This window comes from Cynocephalus volans, chromosome 4, assembly GCF_027409185.1.
Source record: "Cynocephalus volans isolate mCynVol1 chromosome 4, mCynVol1.pri, whole genome shotgun sequence".
Taxonomy (NCBI): Eukaryota; Metazoa; Chordata; class Mammalia; order Dermoptera; family Cynocephalidae; genus Cynocephalus; species Cynocephalus volans.
In genome coordinates, this window is record NC_084463.1 from 102931091 (window position 1) to 102952248 (window position 21158).

At 42.2% G+C, this 21158-nt stretch overlaps 1 protein-coding gene across 3 annotated transcripts in view; it reads left to right on the plus strand.

Annotated features, from left to right (window-relative positions):
• The window catches only part of STIM1 (stromal interaction molecule 1), a 224815-nt gene that overhangs the window by 193535 nt on the left and 10122 nt on the right, over positions 1-21158 (plus strand). For all 3 annotated transcript variants that reach the window (XM_063093387.1, XM_063093388.1, XM_063093389.1), the window contains exons 6-9: positions 6465-6642; positions 10728-10905; positions 20230-20397; positions 20933-21033. In XM_063093387.1, coding sequence (XP_062949457.1) covers positions 6465-6642; positions 10728-10905; positions 20230-20397; positions 20933-21033 — 625 coding nt within the window. The remainder of the gene's footprint in view (positions 1-6464; positions 6643-10727; positions 10906-20229; positions 20398-20932; positions 21034-21158) is intronic.

Genomic DNA, 21158 nt, shown 5'->3' on the forward strand with positions numbered 1-21158 from the left:
TTGGCGTATAGTTGTTTATAGTAGTCTCGAATGATTCCTTGTATTTCAGATGAATCAGTTGTAATATCGCCTTTTTAATTTCTAATTTTTGTTATTTGAATCTTCTCTCTTCTTTTTTTTGTTAGCCATGCTAATGGTTTGTCAATTTTATTTATCTTTTCAGAAAACCAACTTTTTGCTTCATTGATCTTTTGTATTGTTTTTTGGATTTCAATTTCATTCAGTTCTGCTCTGATCTTAATGATTCCTTTCCGTCAGCTAACTTTAGGTTTGGATCGTTCTTGTTTTTCTAGTTCTTTAAGGTGAAGTGTTAGGTTGTTCACTTGCCATCTTTGCATTCTTCTGATGTGAGCATTTAATGCAATAAATTTCCCCTTTAATACTGCTTTTGCAGTATCCCACAGGTTTTGGTATGATGTATCATTATTTTCATTAGTTTCAATAAATTTTTTGATTTCCTGCTTGATTTCTTCTTGGACCCATATGTCATTAAGTAGAATGCTGTTTAATTTCCATGTGTTTGTATAGTTTCCAGAGTTTCGTTTGTTATTAATTTCTAGTTTTAATCCATTGTGGTCTGAGAAAATACATGGGATAATTCCAATTTTTTTGAATTTATTGAGACTTGATTTGTGACCTAATATGTGATCTGTCCTGGAGAATGATCCATGTGCTGATGAGAAGAATGAATATTCTGAGGTTGTTGGATGGAATGTTCTGTAGATATCTGCCAAGTCCAATTGGTCTAGAGTATTGTTTAGATCTTGTGTTTCTCTCCTGATTCTTTGCCTAGATGATCTGTCCAATATTGACAGTGGGGTGTTCAGGTCCCCTGCTATTATGGTATTAGTGTCTATTCGCTTCTTTAGGTCTAATAGAGTTTGTTTTATAAATCTGGCTGCTCCAACATTGGATGCATACATATTTATGATTGTTATGTCTTCTTGATGGATCAGTCCTTTTATCATTAAGTAATGTCCCTCATTGTCTCTTTTTATGGTTTTTAGTTTAAAGTCTATTTTGTCAGATATAAGAATAGCTACTCCAGCTCGTTTTTCTTTTCTGTTTGCATGGTAAATCTTTTTCCATCCTTTCACTCTTAGTCTGTGTGAATCTTTATGGGTGCGGTGGGTCTCTTGTAGGCAGCATATAGTTGGGTCCTGCTTTTTGATCCAGTCAGCCAGTCTGTGTCTTTTAATTGGGGAATTTAAGCCTTTTACATTAAGAGTTGTTATTGAAAGGTGTTGATTTATTCCTAGCATTTTATTGGTTGTTTGGTTGTCTTAGGTGTCTTTTGTTCCTTGCTTTCTGATTTACTGTTTGTTTTCTGTGTTTGTTGGTTCCTTAGGTTGTAGATAGCGTTTTTGTTTGTTTTCTCTTCATGAATGCCATTTTTATTCTACTAGTGGGTTTTGATTTTTCTTGGGTTTTTATGGCAGTGGTAGTTATTTTTCAGGAACCAAACCCAGTACTCCCTTGAGGATTTCTTGTAAGGGCGGACATGTGGTGGTGAACTCCCGCAGTTTTTGTTTGTCTGAGAAATATACTATTTGCCCTTCATTTTGGAAGGATAGCCTTGCAGGGTAGAGCATTCTTGGCTGGCAATTTTTGTCTTTTAGTATTTTGAATATATCATCCCATTCGTTTCCAGCTTTTACGGTTTGTGGTGAAAAGTCTGATGTTAGCCTGATTGGGGCTCCCTTATAGGTGGTTTGACGCTTCTCTCTTGCAGCTTTTAAGATTCTCTCTTTGTCTCTGAGTTTTGTGAATTTGACTATATATAACATGTCTTGGAGAGGGCCTTTTTGGGTTGAATATGTTTGGAGATCGTTGAGCTTCCTGGATCTGAAGATCTGTGATTTTTCCTATACCTGGGAAGTTTTCTGCCACTCTTTTGTTGAATATGTTTTCAATGCAATCTCCGTTTTCCTCCCCTTCTGGAATACCCATGTCTCGGATATTTGAGCGCTTAAGGTTATCTGATATCTCTCTCAGATTTTCTTCAATGCCTTTGATTCTTTTTTCTTACTTTTTTTTTTTTTTTTGTCTGCTTGTGTTATTTCAAACAGCCCATCTTCAAGTTCAGAGGTTCTCTCTTCAACTTCAAGAAACCTGCTGGTTAAACTCTCCGTTCTGTTTTTTATTTCGCTGAATAACTTCTTCAGTTCAGCAAGTTCTGCTACATTTTTTTTCAGGACATTGATTTCCTTGTACATTTCCTATTTCAGGTCCTGTATACTTTTCCTCATTTCATCATGATGTCTAGCTGAGTTTTCTTGTATCTCATTCAGTTTCCTTAGAATTATCACTCGAAATTCCTTGTCAGTCATTTCAAGGGCTTCTTGTTGTATAGGATCTAGAGTTTGAGATTTATTAACTTTTGGTGGTGTACTTTCTTGATTTTTTGTCTTTCTGGTATCCTTTTTTTGATGTTTATTCATTGTGGCAGGGGGTTTCACAGTCCACCGGTTTGAGACTGTTGACTAACTAAGATGTTGCTGTGGTTGCCAATTTGGTATGGCTACCTCCATGACTGCTCAGTTGGCCTCTAGTGCCTTGTGTGTGTGGTTGCCTCGGGTCTTGGGCCTCTCCGGGGAGCCACCTTTCTGGTCAGCTTGGACTCTACTGGGCTGGTGGATCACGTACCACAGGGTGTGTGTTCTCTGTTGAGCTTCCACTTCCCGTGCAGGACTTCTCCCTGTTCCGTGTGCTCTGGCCCAGGCTGTTGGATCGTGCAGTGGCGACCCCACAGGGTGTGTGGTTTCTGTTGAGTCTCCGCCTCCCTGGCCACTCATCTCCCCACTCTGTGTGCACTGTGCTGGGCTGGGACGTGTCTTCTGCAACCCTCGTCTATCAGCTGGGCCTTCAAGACCCTGCTCGGCACTGTCACGCCCAGGAAGTCTACCAGGTTTCTGGTAGGCACAGACGACCAGTCGCTCTGGGTGCCTTTGTAGCACTGTGTAGATCTTTCTCGGGACTTGTTCACCTTTGTATCCCCCCCAGCATGGACTGAGTCTAGCGCCCGCCTGCTGTCAGCTCTCTGGCAGGTTCAAGCGGACTTGGGAACTCTCCTACCACACTATTCCCAACCAGAAATTGGTTTGGCATTTTTCCGATGTGGTGGACGCAGAGATGGTGTCTGCCTCCCAGTAACAGGAAGTTTAACGGGCCGGAGTCCAGGGTGTGTTGGAGTGACAGTCGGCCCCGCACATACTTCCTTGCCCTCCCAATACTGGCCGGGGGCGCCCCACGCCACCAGCCCTGCCAGTGAACCACGGAGGGAGTGGGAGGGGAGGCCGGCCTGCAGGCTCCGGGAAGTCCCACGCTGGGGCAAGCAAGTGGGAAGGCTCAGTGAGGAGCCGAGCCGAGCCGGGCCCGAGCTGCCAGCACCTGGGAAAATGGAGGCAGCCCCAGGGCGGTGAGTGACCCGGTGATGCAGACAGAAGCCGGGTGGGCGTCAGCCCCCCCCCCCCAGCAGGGCTGGGCCAGGGGTCACTCACAGGGCTGTGCCAGGTCGGGCGCTCACTCTCTGCCTCTGGTTTGTCGCCTTCCCCGTTCTCGGCCGCTGCCGCCTCTGGCTGTTCAGTCAGTCCCGGGGCGTGGCTCGGGCGCTCCCAGGAATCTTCTTTTATGCCGGCCTGAAACCTCGAATCCTGAATAGGGTAGCTGGCCGCCTTCAGCGCGGCCCCGGCCTCCGGGATCCTGTCTGCATCTACAGCAGCCCTGGCGCCGTTTTCCCTGTTTAGAGACTCGCTTTTGCTGCTAAGAAACAGTTCTTTTCCTGCTCCATACTTCAAAGCTGTTGCCTGTAAATGAGGCAGCCTCTCCTGCCAAGGGCAAAGTGGTGGTCAGCCCCCACGACCGGCCACCAGCAGCGGTCCTCCCTTAAGAGATGGCAAGAGTAAGGTCCACAAGTTTCCCGGCTCCCTGAGGCCTAGTGGCCGCCTTTTCCACCTCAGCTACTCCGCGCCAACCGTCGCAGCCACCGCCATCTTGAATGTCCTGATACATTTTATATTTTCTCTATTTCCCTTCCTTTCTTATGTGGATTAGGGGGAGGAAGATATTGTCACACCTGAGGTTTATCAGTAAAGATTCAGTCCCACTAAGATTTATTGATTGACTTCTGTATGCTAGTCGATGCTGTGCTGAGCACTGATATACAGGCAAGTAATCGCTAGGAACCGTAAAAAGCAAATCAGCCGGATTAGACTCATCTTTTTTCCACCAACCTTGGTAGCTTATGGAATGTGGCAGGCAATATATCTGGACTTCAGCTATGCATTTGACAAGGCAGAGGGATGGATGGGGTAGATGCTTGTACATTTAAGTAGAATCAAAACTGGTTGAAGAAATTCACAGGATACCGATAGGTAGAACAGTATTACCTTAGAGGTAGGGAGTGACCGTTAGATCCTATCTGTAGTCCTGGTCATTCAGTATTTTTATTCATGACTTGGATGATAATATGAAGCTGGGAAAAATAATAGAATCTGGTTCCAAATTGATCTGGACAGGTAGGATAAGGGACCAAATAAAACAGCTAGGCCCAATCAGCATGTGCTTAAGAACTTTGAAGTGTTGGAAGTAATAGGGAAAGTGTGCTCATTGCATGGAGTCTTGTTTGAACAAGGGTACCTTTGAGTTTTGGTAAGAATGTAAAGGCAATGTTGGAGTTTAGAAACTCTGCAAAACCAAGATTAAAAGTCCTTGACAAATCAAGGCGGGGAGGGGAAGAAGACAGAATAACCACAAAAATTCCTTGAACTATTTAAGTCAAGTGAACAGATATGATGGGGGTGGGGTGGGGGGGAGAGGAATGGGTAAAGGGGCATGAAAATCAACTACAATGTATATTGAGAAGTAAAATAAAATAAAATAAGGTAAAAAAAAAAAAAAGTCCTTGACAAACAGGGAGACAAAGAGTCCTCAAGCTCTGGTAGAGACTGTAGAGGAGGCAGATGTGTCCCAAAAAGAAAGGCAACTCACTGTGCTGCAGATATATTTCCTCTTGGGATGTGAAGGACAGGAGAGTGAGGACTTGAGTATGGCTAGGAGTATAGGCCTGCCTGCAAGCTTGGGGATGGCCACTAGATGACCCTCAGTTTTCTTTCCGAGAGCATGGAATAAATTTTAAAGGACATGGCTACCACCCTGGGGCTCAAATATCCTCTCCTTTGGATGGGAATAGGATGTGCTAATCTGTCTTTGATCCCATTACCATCCTCATGTCCTGCTGCTCAGCCTTTCAATGAGGAGCTATGACTATAACCCTTTTTGTCAAACTGTGGGCCTCAGCTCTATACAGTTTCTAGCTACATATGTCTTTTCCTAGTGTCTAGACCCTCTCCCAACTTGGTGGCTCTACCTGGGTCCTTTTGGATTTCCATCAGTCCCTTGTCCTTACCAGGCACTGAGATTCTGCCAGTCCTACCTCCTTCTTCTCTACCTGAGGGCAATCTGCTGTGCAAAGAGGTTCATTAGCCCTGACTTTTCTCTTCTTTCCCCTGACTCCCACATCTGGAGCTCCTCTGAGCACAAGGAACAACCCAGAGAGAAGCTACAGCAGCATCCCTCTTCTCCTTATGACATTCCTTTCAAGTCTCCTGGGCTGTGGTGCAGTTCTGGTATGCTGGAAGCAATGTCGGGCTCCATGAGTGCCCCTATCCTGATTGGCTAAGTTCTTAAAATGTGTCTTTTGCTTTTATCCTCTAGTGTCATTCCTTCTTTAGCATTTAAATTTTGCTCAGGAGATTGGGCACTGCTTTGAACTCCAGCTGATGGCTGGGGCCCTGGTGCTTCACTAAATAGCTGCCAGGCATTCTCTGGAGGTAGATCTGCCCCTCAATTCCTGGCATGTATAATGTCTCAGGTATACCAATCTCTTGATGCTATTCCTGTTCTACTTGGTCTCTGGATTGAGCCACAACCTAGAAATGCTCTCTATAGATCAAGACTTCCAGACCTTTACCTGATCTGGGCTTTGGAGCTTGTGCCTAGAATGGCCTAGTAGTCCAGGAGAACCAGATCCTGCAGTAATTTCAGTCCTATAGCCAGGCCTCAGCTCTGTGACATTTGCTTTATACCCTTTATATCAGCCATCTCCTTTTACCTATTGTAGCACTTAGATTTGCCTACCCTGTAGGACCGAAGCCACTGCATCTGGTCACATGGGCTTATCCCAGCCCAGAGATGTGTGGGATGTATTGAGAAGGTACTGGTTCTCTCCTTTTCATTGCATCTTAGGGAAATGTGATTTAATAAGCTTCCTGTATTGCTCTAAATCCTCTCATCCTTTCCAAAGTAAGCCTTGACTAGCGGAGAGATAGGCACAGAGCTTAATATAATAGTGTGGGAAGAGTGTGTCTCAGGGAAGGCTTCATAGAGGAGGGGATGCAGTGGTGTCTGTGAGGCTAAGTGTATAGTGGGCACCTTGTCTCACCATGCCTTCCCTTCTCTGGCAGTGACCCGCCATAATCACCTCAAGGACTTCATGCTGGTGGTGTCTATTGTTATTGGTGTGGGCGGCTGCTGGTTTGCCTATATCCAGAACCGTTACTCCAAAGAGCACATGAAGAAGATGATGAAGGATTTGGAAGGGTTACAACGAGCTGAGCAGAGTCTGCATGACCTTCAGGAAAGGTAAGGCTCTGCCCCTTCCCCCCAGCCCTAGTGCTGTCAGCTCTTGGGAGATTTCTATTTCTACCTGGATTGTTGGCCACCTGGCCTCTGAGATCATGTTGACATGGCTGCCCAGGCTGTGTCATCTTTCCAAAACGGCTGGGAGCCTAGGTTTCTACCATTCCAGTTGCCCTGGGCAGTTATTCCTCCTGGGGAGAAGCTTGTTTCTATCTTTTCTTTCTCTGAGATTCAGAGGGAGAAATGTGTGGCTGTCATAGGGCTTCAGCTTACGTGGTTGGATTGCTTGTTAGGGGTCATTCTATCCTTGGTCCTACCTCTGGACTCTTCCCTTAGCTTATAAATAGATATAATTAACTGTTATTTACTGTTCCTTAAAGAAACCTCAGAAACCTTTCTTCTCCTCCTCTTAGTTCTATCTTGTATGGAGTCTAAATCTCATAAGTACTGACTTGTTTGACTTTGGGTAAATCCCTTTCCTTTCCAGAACTTATTTCCTCATTGGTAATATGAAGTGGTAGAACTAGGAGAACACTAAGCTCTCCTAGGAGAACACTTCTAACTCTGATAGTCTGAGAATTTGTTGAAATAAGACAGTTAAAACTATGGCAGAAGATTTAGCTGAGAAAAGAGGGTGCCGGTCAGTCAGTCAATCTATATACTTCCTGACATTTAGGAACTGGGTCTGTGCTGGCAGTTGTAAGGAAATCTCTGTTCCTGGGCCAACAAAACTCATACATAAGAAGCAGCAGTGAGCACACACTTAATGCAGACTCAGTGCCAACTTATGAGATTACAACTCTAAGGACTAGAAGGGCAGAGGCAGGAGATGAGTGGATGTGGGACTCTTAGGAGGTGACCTTGAAAGATGGGTTGGGGGTCTTGGGGAGTTAAGATTGAGTGTATAGGGTGGGGCCAGATCCTTGGGACCTTAAGACATATGTGGCGAAGTTTAGTAGGATGCAAAAGGGGATCGAGAGTCAGGCTCTTTGGTTGTTTTTTGTTTTTGTTTTGAGAAGGGAAGAAACCTACTTCAGGACTGTCTTTTAGAAAATGATTCTGGGTGGTCAAGGGACTTGAATTGGGAAGTCTTTACAGGAATCTATGTAAAAGGAAATAAAGCCTGGTATTTTTTCTTATTTTTAAGTGATACATATTATTTTCTTTGGTGAGTGGGGAAAGAATTTCGTATGAGCTAGTATTATTCAATATTTAAATGCTTTATTGCTTTTAATTACCATAATTCTTTGTGGTAGTTACTATTATTTTCCCTATTTTAGAGTTAAGGAAATGAAGGCTCAGAGAGAGAAAGTGCTTTGCTGAGGGTCACGTATCAGTAAACTAGGAATTTTGACACCCCCAGGGTACTGCCTTTAATGAGGCAACAGTCTTACCAGAATCATTTCTATGGAGTGGGGTTCTAGGGCGTAAGAGGAGTCTGATCTCTAAGCTGATTCCTGGCTACTCTGCTGGGCCCCATGTTCTGGGCCCTTTGCCAACTAGGGGCTAACTGCTGCTGTCTGAGCGTTCCGCGTACTTGATTTGTCTGAAAAACATGCGCTGTTTTCATTCCAAAGGCAAAAGAATCTAGGCAAGAGACATTCCAAGTTTGGGGATAAAACTAAGCTCCCAGCCCTCCCTGCTCCCCAAGGCCTCCAGAGCTAAGTGACCACCATGGCACTTAGAAAAAGACAGACACACACCCCCAGACAGGCTTGCACACATACATGCACATATCCTCCTCTTACGGTGTCCACAGAACACATGTGCCTTGTCCTTCCTTACTTTAACAGGCCTGCACTGCCAGCCAGCCACCACAGAGCTTCATTTGCAGAGTTCCTGACATTTTGTGTAAATATTGATTTGTTTATTTTTTTGGTAGCTGGCCAATACAGGGATCCGAATCCTTGACCTTAGTGTTACAAGGCAGTGCTCTAACCAACTGAGCTAACCAGCTATCCCTGTGTAAATAAATATAATGCTACATGTATATTTCAGTTGGGATTTCACTGGGTTTCAAGATAATTTTTTGAGCCTGGCAGGAATTTTGATTCTCATTTTACTGTAAAGTAAATTAACAGGCAAAACTTATCCATAATCACACAACTGCTTGGAGCCAGGACTTGGAATCAGGTTGCCTAATTTTCTTACTTGAAATGCTAATTGATTGTTGCCTTGGAGTGGGGCAGTACTTGATCTTACATTTATTTGCTAGTTTCTGAACCCAACAATATTTATTGATCTCCAGCTCTACTAGACCCTACTGGAACTATTAAAGTGGGTCAGGCTCAGTTCTACTCTAAAGGAGCTCCCTCTTAATAGGGAGAGGACAGACGTATCATAGTATTGGCTTTTCTGGAGAGGCTGCTTTTAGAGAGGACAATATTTCATGAAGAATTGAATCCCTAATGGTGTAATTCATGCAGTTAGGTCATGGAAGAGTAAAGGAGGATATTCAGCAAAGGAAGGAGATATGGGCAGGAAATGGTGCCTTATTTGTTTTTAGCTATGCATGTAGTGCCATCTCGTGTTCATCTCAAGGAGCTTCAACTCCCTTTCTCTATAGTGGCAAAGTAGGCAGAAGACTGCAGTTTGTCTGTAGGAAGCTTGCAGCCTAACATTTCTTCCTCTTTTCTCCCTGGTTGTCTCACCACATCTTTCGAGGCTTTATTCACTGACAACTCTGGACGTGGGGTTTTTCAGAGGCTGAGTTCTGTTTCTGCCTCTTCAGTTTCATCTCCTTAATTAACAGCGGTCAGTGCATTTGTCTGTGGATCCTTTTCTTTTCTATACCTCAAGTCTCTCCTTCATCGTTCTTTTCCCCTCCTATCCTGGTTCCCTGGTAACGTGGTGGTTCCTACTAAGGTAGGAAGAACTGACAGTATGTAAATCCTTTCCCTCTTCCAAAGGGATTTGCAAATTCTTTCTTCTGGGTCTAGCCCAGGCCTCCCCTTTCCTGACTCCTTTTAGGCAGAGTTGATTATTCCATCCTTTGGGCTCACCTAACACCTTAAATATCTTCTTCGTTATAGAACTCATCACATTGTATACAGTTTTCTGTTTACTTGTCTTTGTTGGATTAGATCATAAGCTCCTCAGTGGCAGGGACAGTTTTCTGGTTTATCTCCATATATTTAGGAGTTTGCATGGGACTCAGCATTTAGTAGGCACTTTGATAGAACTTGGTGAATGAATGGATGAATAGGTGATTGAATAAATGGGTTAACATAGATAGATATGTGGAGGAAAGAAGGGAGGAAGGAATGAGGCTTGCTTAGATGATGGAAGATTTTGTCATTGAGCAGAGGGAATGTGTGGATAGGTGCCAGGGTAGATTTTCATATAATTGATGCCCTTGAGATCTTATCCACTATGGAATATACTTAAGAACTTAGGGCCTGGAGGCAGAAGGGGCTCTCCTATGCATTTCATTTTTCCCTAGATTTTCATTTTTCTGTGGTCTGGGAACAAGTACTTAGGAGTTCAAGAGGCCTCAATAGTTCCTTTCTCATCTTCCTTAAGCCTGCCCCCTACCACCACCCCAATCATATATGAGCCATTTGAGTTTTCCCTGGATCTTTGTTTAGCTTGCATTATGATCTACATTTATTGAATCTTCCAGATACCCTGATGTAAGGAGAATAATTATGAGATTTGCATTCATACAGATTAGAATTATAGTCCCAGTCTTCCTGCAAGTTACTTCCCCTTTCTAAGCCTTTATATGTACATTTGTACCAAGCTGATAATGATATTAATATATCATTATCTTCCAGGAGGACAAATGTGAAATATCTTGTACGCTGGTAGTTGTTGTGATTTTAATATGTGAGGAGGGATTCAGATACTTGAGAACCTGGCTTCATAGCCTTGATTACTGGCAGCAAAAAGAGGGCCAACATAGAAATTAGGGTAATGACTATGATTTCTTTTGGCCCAGAGCTAGCTCACAGCCAGTCAGTCTGCAGAGTAGGGAGACTATATGCCGAGAGCTGGAGCTTTCATTTTCCTCTTCAGTGCCATGACTCATGGCATGTTGGCTGGCACCCCTTCCCTGGCCTCCTCTAGTACCCTGCATTGCCCCCCAGGCTGCACAAGGCCCAGGAGGAGCACCGCACAGTGGAAGTGGAGAAGGTCCATCTGGAGAAGAAGCTGCGTGATGAGATCAACCTTGCCAAGCAGGAAGCCCAGCGGCTGAAGGAGCTGCGGGAGGGTACTGAGAATGAGCGGAGCCGCCAAAAATATGCTGAGGAGGAGTTGGAGCAGGTAGGAAATTCTACAAATTCCTGGACACACTGAGGGTGGGTAAAGGGTGTGTTACCAGGGTCTGGATGGAAATTTTCATGTGTAAGGACTTTGAATTATGGCTCAAAAACTATCTTATAGAGTCACTAGACTTTACCAATAAGACTAGTGGAAAAGTTGCAAAAAATGCTCACCATGATTTTTAAAGAGCAGTGGATAACAGATGATAGCAGTTATTTTGTTCCTTTTTTTTGAGGTATTTACATAAAGTATACAAATCATAAGTATACAGCTAGCAAGCTTTTATATGTGCACATACCTTTGTAACCAGTACCACATCAAGATACAGAACCTTTTCAGCAGCCCAGAGAGCTCACTTTTGCCCCTCTAGTCAATACTTTATCCAAAAGATAAACCATGGTATTGCCTGATTTTGAACTTCATATAAATGACATTATACAGTATATGCTCTTGTGTGTTTGGTTTCTTTCATTCAACATTATGTCTGTGAGAGTCATCCATGTTGCATGTAGTGATAGTTGGTTTACTTTCATTACCTAGTAATAATCTACTGTATGAGTATACTATAACTTATTTATCCATTCTCCTGTTGATAGACATTTGGGTTGCTTGCAATTTTTTTGGCTTTTATGAAGAACATGGCAATGATGGGCATAAGCACTATTTCTGTTGGATGTATAATAGAGCATTTATATATTTAGATTTATTAGAAACTGCCAAACAGTTTTCCAAAATGGTTGTGTCAATTTATACAGCCAGCAGCAATGTATGAGAATTTTAGTTGATCTACAACCTTGGTATTTTTAGGTATTTTAAATTTAGACATTCTGGTAGATATGTAGTGGTATATCATTGTGGTTTTAATTTTCATTTCTATAATATTACTGGACACCTTTTCATAAATTTATTGGTCATTTGATTTGGGAATCTCCTTATTTTAAAAATTGGGTTGTCTGTCTTTTTCTTATGGATTTGTAAGAGTTCTTTATATATTCTGTATGTGTCTTTTTATCAATACATATACCCATATATTGCACATATTTTCTCTCAGCCTGTGGCTTGCTTTTTTATTCTCTTAATATTGTCTTTTGATGAACAGCAGTTCTTGATTTTAATGAAGTCCAATTTTATCAATTTTTAATAGTTCGTACCTTTTGTTTCCTTTTAAGAAATCTTTCTTTAACCCCAAGATATTTTCCTAAATTTTCTTCTAGAACCTTTATTGTTAGACTTTTCACATTTAGGAGTGTGGTTTATTTCAAATTAATTTTTGTGTATGATATGAGGTATAGGGTCAAGGATCTTTCCCAAGTAGGTATTTATAAGGTGATCATTTAGTAATTTCTATTCTGTTCTATCGTCTGTCTGTCCTTGCACCGCGTTGTCTTGTTATGATAAGTCTTGATGTCTGGAAGTGTTAAGTTCTCCAGGTGTTTTCTTCCTCAAGATGGCCTTGGCTATTCAAGGATCTTTGCATGTCCATATTAAGCTGTCATTCTGCTACCTGCCCTGCCTCTAGAATAAGCCTGCTGGGATTTTGATTGTGTTTGCATTGCATCTATAGGTCAATGTGGGGGAAATTGACATTTTTAATAAAAATAATTCTTTTAATACATAGCATAGTTTATCCTGTAATCTATTTAGATCTTCTAAAATTTATCTTAGCAATGTTTTGTAATTTTCAGTGTAGAAGTCTTGCATTTTTTAAAAAAAAATTTTAATTTGCTCTTATTTTTCTAGCTTTTTGAGGCAGAAAATTAAGTCATTGATTTTAAGCCTCTAATTGTTTCTAATATACATATACAGAACTATACATTTCCATGTCAGCACTGCTTTAGCTGTATTTAATAAGTTTTGATTTCATATTTTCATTATCATTCAGTTCAAAAGATTTTCTAATTTCCATTGTGATTTCTTTTTTGGCCCATGGTTATTTAGAAGTATGTTGCTTGATTTTCAAACACTTGAGGACTTTTCTAGTTATCTTTCTATTATCGATTTCTAGTTTAATTTCTATGTGGTCAGAGAATGTATGCTGTATTGTTCTAGTCCTTGAAACTTGTTGAGACCTAGCTGTGTATAAAGACTAAACAATGTATTAAAAGGCAAAGATTTTCAGACTGAATAAAAAACAAAGCCCAATTTTATATGCTGTTTACAAGAGACACACTTTAAATATAAGGACCCCCCAAAAATTAAAAGAATGAGAAAAGATATATGATATAAAGGCTAAGCAAAATAAAGCAGGGAGGCTGGCTGGTTAGCTCAGTTGGTTAGAGTGTGGTGTCCTAACACCAAGGTCAAGGGTCCGGATCCCTGCACCAGCCAGCCACCAAATAATAATAATAATAATAATAATAATAACAACAACAATAATAATAATAATAACAACAAAGTAGGGGTAGCCACATTAATATCAGACAAAGTAGACTTTAGGTCAAGATGTATTGCTAGAACCAAAAATGAACATTTCATAATGATAAATGGGTGAATTCAATGGTAATATAAAACAACCCTTAATTTATGTTAATTTATTGTTATTCTTTTTTTCTTTTTTGGCAGCTGGCCAGTATCAACCCTTAATTTGGATATACCTAATAATATGGTCTAAAAATATATAAAGAAAAAAAAGGGGCTGCCACTGCTTAGTAGGTTAGAGCACAGCCTTATAACACTGAGGTCATGGGTTTGGGTCCTCCTACTGGCCAAGTTCACCTCAAAAAAAAAAAATTATGTATAAGTATACATATACACACATATATATAAAAATCAAAAGTTGAATGTACTAAAAGGATAATAGACAAATTCATAATCAAAGTTAGATATTTTAATACACCTCTGTCAGTAATAAGCAGCCCAAAACATCAGTAAGGATATAAACAATTTTAAAAATATGATTAATAAATCTGACCTCATTGACACATATGCAGCATTTTATCTAACAACTGCAGAATATACGTTCTTTTTAGCATTTATGTATCTCTTAAAATATTGCTTCTGTTCCATTTTCTCCTCTCCTTCTGAGAATCTAATATTTACATTAGATCTTTTAATTTTATTTAACATTTCTCATGTTCAGGTCTGTTCTTTCTCTCTGTGCTTTGGTTTGGTTATATTCTATCGAGCTATCTTTGAGTTCTTTAATCCTGCATTCTGTTGTGAAGATTTTGCTGTTTAACCCATCTGGTGGGTTCCTACTCTCAGGTAATATATTTTTCAGTTCTAGAATATTCCATCTTATTCTTTCAGAGATTCCAGTTCCCAGTTCAGAATTTTCATCTTTTCATCTGTTGTCTACTTTTCTCGAATTTTCTTTAACATATCAATCATAATTATTTAAAGTCCTTTTCTGATTTACACCAGAATCATTTATGGGACTGTTTATTTTTCCACTTGATTATTGGTTATATTTTCCTGCTTCTTTTTATGTCTAGTAATTTATTAAATGCTGGACAGTGTGTATAAAAAATAATAGAGGCTCCATATGATTTTATCTTCCATCAGAAGAAAGGGGAAACCCAGAAGAATACCCAGAAGTATATTGGGTAAGGAGCTGATCACCTCAAACCAATCAGAAACTGAGCTGCACTGGAACTGGGTTGTAGTTTTAGTAAGACTTGGTATATCTCTCATTTGTCACAGTTTCTCCGGCATGTTCCTCCCTGACTTTTTATTGAGAGTTGGTGGATTTCTTTCTTGTGAGCCCTGAAAGACTATGAGAGATTCAGTTCTGCCACATGCAAGGCTGTTTTCTCTGTGCCTCAGTGGAGGCCTTCTGCATGGGATAAGCCCAATTCTTAGCTCTCACCTAGAATCATCAATGCCTCCAGGGAAGAAAATGACTGGCAACTGTCAACTCACCTTAGAAAGGCTTTTCTGTTGTTGAATTTCTAGTTTATATAGTCCAGTGTTTCTCAAACTTTTTGACCTCAGGATCCTTTTATTCTTAAAAATTATTTAGGGGCTGGCCAGTTAGCTCAGTTGGTTAGAGTGCTATGTTATAACACCAAGGTCAAAGGTTTGGATTCCTGTACCTGCCAGCTGCCAAAAAAAAAAAAAGTTATTTAGGATCTCAAAGAATATTTTTATGGGGGCAATATTGTTGATATTTACCCTATTAGAAGTTACAGCAAAGATTTAAAATGTTTATTAGTTCATTTAAAATAACTATATCAAACCCCTTATATGTTAACACAAATAACATTTTATGAAAAATGACTAAATTTTCCACAATAAAAACAATTTAATGGAAAGAGTGACTTTTTACAATTTATGTCTGTCTTAATAGACTCCTGGATTCTTATATTAGTGTCTTTATTCAGTTTGTTGTGATTCCACACATCATGCAGCCTCTAGAGAACTCCCTAGTTCATTTGTGAGAGAAAGGGAGTGAAAAAGGTAAATAACATCTTAGTATTATTATGAAAATAGTTTTGGCCTCACAGATGCTCTGAAAGGTCTTGGGAACACCTGAAGACACCTGGATCACACTGAGAGAACTGCAGACCTAATCCTAATTGCTTCTACAACTCTCTAATATCTTTGAAAACACAATTTTCATAATTTAGACAGTTTTTTCCAGATATTGTGTTAGATCAGAATTGTTCTTCTGCCATGACCTACTGTATTTTACTGGGAAGTGGAAGTCAGGTGGTAACACTTTAAAGCATATAGATCAGTGGTTATTAAATTTGGCTCCATCTTAGAATGACTTGGAGAGCTTTTAAAAACTTTCAATGCCCAGGCTAACATCTGGATCAAGGAAATCAGAATCTCTGGGTTAGGGTCCAGAAATCAGTACTTTTAAAGTTCCCTATGTGAGTCCAGTGTGTGACAATGTTGAGAGCCCCAAGCATAGAATACAAGAATAGGACCAGTGAACTCTGACTTGCCCATCTGTTGTTGTCCTCTCCCTATGATATTTATTGCTTGTGTGTGGAAAGATGTCTGTCTCTGTGTCACTGCCCATTCCCTCCCTCATTCTCTATTTTGTAATTATTACTCTCATTAAACAGTTTTTGAGCCTGGGAAGCCAGCGCCTTTGTGTGACTCCCCAACTGTCATGCTTCTCTCTTTATTTATTTATTTTCTTTTTTTCCTTCTGCATTCTTTCTCCACTTCTTAGCTTGTCCCATTTCTTCAGTTGCTTTTAATGCAAAACTTGATCATAAATTTTCAGACTTGGTGTCTTAGTCCATTTGCCGTTGTTGTAACAATACCACAGACTGACTAATTTATAAAGAAAAGAAATTTATTTCTTACAGTTCTAGAGACTGCGACATCTAAGGTCAAGGGGCTGCATCTGGGGAGGGCCATCTTATTACAACATAGTATGGCAGATGGCATCACATGGTGGGAGTGTGGGTGTGAGAGTGGCAAGGAGGCACATGCAAAAGAGACAAAACACAACAGGTGACCTCACATTATAATAACCTGATCTTGCAGTAATTCATCCAATTGCTTGAGAGTGAGAACTCACTCAATCCTTTGAGATGGTGTTTTAGTCCGTTTTGTGTTGCTATAACAGAAATACCTGAGACTGGGTAATTTATAAAGGAAAGAGGTTTATTTGGCTTATGATTCTGGGACACAGCTGCATCTGGCACAGGCCTCAGGCTGCTTCTCCTCATGGCGGAAAGTGGCAGGCAGACGGCAGGTACAAGCAGATCACATGGAGAGAGGAAGCAAGAGAGAAAGAGAGGAGGTGCCAGGGTCCTATAAACAACAAGCTCTCACAGGAACTAATAGAGCGAGAACTCACTCATTACTCCCCCCACCCCCAGGGAGAACATTAATCCATTCATGAGGGATCCGCTTCCATGACTCAATCAGTTTTCAACACTGCCACATTGGAGATCAAATTTCCACATGTGTTTTGGAGGGGACAATGCATCCAAACTCCATCATTCCACCCCTGGCCCCCCAAAACTCATGTCATTCTCACATACAAAATACAATCATTCTATCCCAACAGTCCCAAAAGTCTTAGCTTGCTCCAGTACCAACTTAAAAGTCCAAAGTACAAAGTCTCCTCTGAGACCAAAAGCAAAAATCCTTCTAGCTTTGAACCTGTAAAAGTCAAAACAAAATTTATCTACTGCCAAGATACAATGGTGGAACAGGCATTGGGTATACATTCCCATTCCAAAAGGGAGGAATAGGCCAAAAGAAGGGAAAAACAGGTCCTAAACAAGTCCGAAACCCAGCAGGGCAGGCATTAAATCTCAAGGCTGGTGAATCAGGTACCTTGATTCCATGTTCGACTGCCTCTGCACACTGGTGAGGGGGTTGGGTCCCCAAGTCCTTGGGCAGCTCCGCTCTTTTGGATTTCCTGGTCTCGGGCCACACTTCACCTCTCCCAGGCTGGTGTTCCACTCTGGTAGCTCCACAGGTCTGGGGTCTCCATGGCGGTCCTGCTCTCACGGCTCCAGTAGGCATGATGCTATTGGGGTTTCTCTGCTGCAACTCAGACCCCACATTTCTGCTCCGCATTGCTCTAGTAGATGGCCTCTGTGGTGGCTCCACCCCTGCGGCAGGGCTCTGCCCGGGTCCCCAGGCTTTTCCATACATCCTCTGGAATCTGGGTGGAGGATGCCACACCTCCACTGCTCTCACATCCTGCCCGCTCGCAGACTTAAACACAACGTGGACGCCACTAAGGTTTCGGGCCTCTACTCTCCAGGGCTGCTGCACGAACCGCACTTGGGGCTGCTCCAGCTGGAGCAGCTGGGATGCAGGGAGCAGGATCCTGAGGGCAGCTGCGCCCCAGGTCTGTCTTCCAGAATAACTCAGTCCTTCTAGGTCTCAGGGTCTGTGATGGGTTGGGCACCCTTCCAGGCTTCTCAAATGCCTGCAGGGCTTTCCTTTCATTTTCTCTGCTATTAGCATCTGGCTGCCTCACTGCCAAGATAATGTCTTTAGCAACCAGTCCACCCTTGCCTTGTTCACTGGCTTTCCACTTCTTTACTGCATGGCCAGGCTGCAAATTTTCCAAGTCTTTACGCTCTGATTCCCTTTTAAATTCTGGCTTTACGTCATGATTTTGCCTCCATAACTCAGAGTAGGCTCTTAAAAGCAACCATGCAGCTTCCTTAATGCTTTGCTGCTTAGAAATTTCTTTGGCCAAATGCTCTGGTTCACAACTCTTAAGTTCCAACTTCCACAAAGTCCGAGGGCATGGACACAATGCAGCCAGGTTCCTTGCTATGGTGTAGCAAGGGTTATCTTTTGTCCAATTCCCAGTAAGTTCCTCATTTCTATCTGAAACCTCATCATCCACATGGCCTTTACTGTCCACATTTCTATCAGCATTCTGCTCACCACCACGTAAGTCTCTAAGACATTCCAAACTTTCCCTTGTCTTTTTCTCTTCTTCTAAGTCCTCCAAACTCCCCCAACCTTTGCCCATTACCCAGCTCCAAAGATGTATCCACATATTCAGGTATCTGTTTAGCAACACCCCACTCCTTGGTACCAATTTTCTGTTTTAGTCTGTTTTGTATTGCTATAACAGAAATACCTGAGACTGGGTAATTATAAAGGAAAAAGTTTTATTTGGCTTACAATTCTGGGAAAACTGCATCTGGTGTGGGCCTCAGGCTGCTTCTACTCATGGCAGAAAGTGGCAGGCAGACGGTGGGTACAAGCAGATCACATGGAGAGAGGAAGCAAGAGAGAGAGAAAGAGAGGAGGTGCCAGGGTCCTATAAACAACAAGCTCTCGCAGGAACTAATAGAGCGAGAACTCACTCATTACTCCCCCCACCCCCAGGGAGAACATTAATGCATTCATGAGGGTTCTGCCCTCATGACTCAATCAGTTTTCAACACTGCCACGTTGGAGATCAAATTTCCACATGAGTTTTAGAAGGGACAACACATCAAAACTCCATCAGATGGCATTAATCCTTTTATGAGGGTGGATCCCTCATGACCTTAATGTCTCTTAAAGGTCCCTCCACTTCTCAACACTGTTACATTGGGGACCAAACCTCAACATGAGTTTTGGTGGGGACAAACCACATTCAAACTTGGTATTTTAGTTTCTAAGTTATCTGTTCTTCATTTTAAATCTGCAAAACCAGGAGTGGGCCATTTTATAATTTATTTTTCAAGGAACATAAACCAAGTGAAGATTGCTACTCTCACTGGCTCTCAAAGGAATTAATGTATTCTGTCCTTAGCTAAGGCCCTTCTGGTCTATCTTAGGCTTTGGAGGGGATCTCAGGCGTGCTATTGGATACTTGCCTCATTGGCTGGAGTTGGGAATAATGAGACCGCTTTCAATCCCTGTTTTCTGGGATTCTGACCAGCTGAAGTTCAGTGTCCAGATGGGGAAGTTGGCGATCACTTGTACTGGCAGCCTGGGTGAGATAGCAAGGAATCCAGTATATATCATGTTAGTATATACTTTCAGGGAGTGCTTTGTGACTACCTCCTTCATTGTATTCTCATTGCAGAGAAGTCAGTGAGGAGATTTGTGCTTATATGTTGGTCCTTTCATGTTTTGACCTCTCTTGGCAATGTCAATGTTATGTGTAGGCATGCTCATTGTCTTCCCACCTTGTAGACAGTACTTTTCAAAGCCTACTTGCCTTGCTCATTGAGAGAATCATAAATAGTCTCTAAGCTAAAGGAGAATGTAGGGAGTATTCAGGCCAATGCCCTTTTGGGGTAGCAATCATTTTCAAGGCTACTCTGACATGAGCTCTTCACATACCTCCCCTGACAGAGAGCTCACTCTCTCCTGAGATCACTTCCTCACTGATTGATTTTCATTCAACACAGTCCCTCCTCACACTGAATTAAGATCTGCTGTAGGGCCACACAGCCAGTTGAGTGACAGACCAGGGACCAGAACCAGATTTCCAGATTCCCAGCCAAGTGCTTTTTCTGCCACATTGTGATGTATTGAGGTTCAAGCAAAGACCCTTATTTTCAGTAAGATGATTCACTAGCTGACCTGCTCCTTAGAAGATCAAGAAAGATTGCTGAGACTAGCTGCATGACCAGGAGAGTCAGCTGATGTGATGGAAAAGAGTGCCCTAGTCTGGGAGCAAAAAAATCTCAATTTGTTTCCTGCTGATCAGGAGCAAAAAAAAAAAAATCTGAATTAGAGTTCTGGTTGACACTGTTGGACTGTGTGACCTTGAGTAGGTCACTTTCCTTCTCTGAGCTTGCTTAATACAGAGAATAATACTTGCCCTTTCTCCCTCTTGAGGGAGTTGTAAAGCAGATATGAACTCTGAATTCTGAAGCATCATGCAGAGGTATTGGAGAAGGTCTTAGTAGCAGTAAATGGACTCACATCCTCTTGGCTGCACAGGTTCGAGAGGCTTTGAGGAAAGCGGAGAAGGAGCTAGAATCACACAGCTCATGGTATGCTCCAGAGGCCCTTCAGAAGTGGCTGCAGCTGACACATGAAGTGGAGGTGCAGTACTACAACATCAAGAAGCAAAATGCTGAGAAGCAGCTACTGGTGGCCAAGGAAGGGGTGAGACCTGCCCTCCTGCTGCTCTCTTCTCTTCTCCTTGCCCTCCTCCCTTTTACCTGCCTTTCTTCCTCTTCTCTCCCCTCACTGTCCCTCCCATTGGCAAAGAGATATCCTGGTGTAGTGGGTTCTGTTTCTTTTCCTAACATACAGCTTCTGATGATGTCTTCAAACTTCTGGAGGAGGGAATGAGGGTATGGGAGTACTCTCACCTGTCTTTTGGGAAAGATGAAGCAAGTGGAGTCAGGTAGAGGGAAAGTTCTGCCAGTCCCAGGTTGCCATGGGGACAGAGGTCCTCCTGGGGCTAGGGCACTGTCAGGGGATGCTTTTCCTTTTTGTCTCATTTCTCTATTTTCTCCTTTCTTTTTCTTTTTTTTCCCTCCCCTTGCTTCCTTTCCCCTTTCCCTCCTTCTTTTCCTTTTCCTTGCGCAGCCTAAGTTGTGTTAGAAAGAGGGGGACGCAGCTACAGGAAGGCCTTTCTCATTTCTTCCAACCTCTAATCCCTGCTCTCTTTAAGCTGGGGGCCTCATCTTTGCAGGCTGAAAAGATAAAAAAGAAGAGAAACACACTCTTTGGCACCTTCCATGTGGCCCACAGCTCTTCCCTGGATGATGTGGATCACAAAATCCTAACGGCTAAGTAAGTAGCACTACTTATCCACTCTGGCAATGTCCATACCTTCCTCAGAATTTGAGGGTGCACAGGGCCTCTAACTCCAACTCCATTTCTTCACTGGTGGAGGGACTGCTGTGGTATCCTGCCCA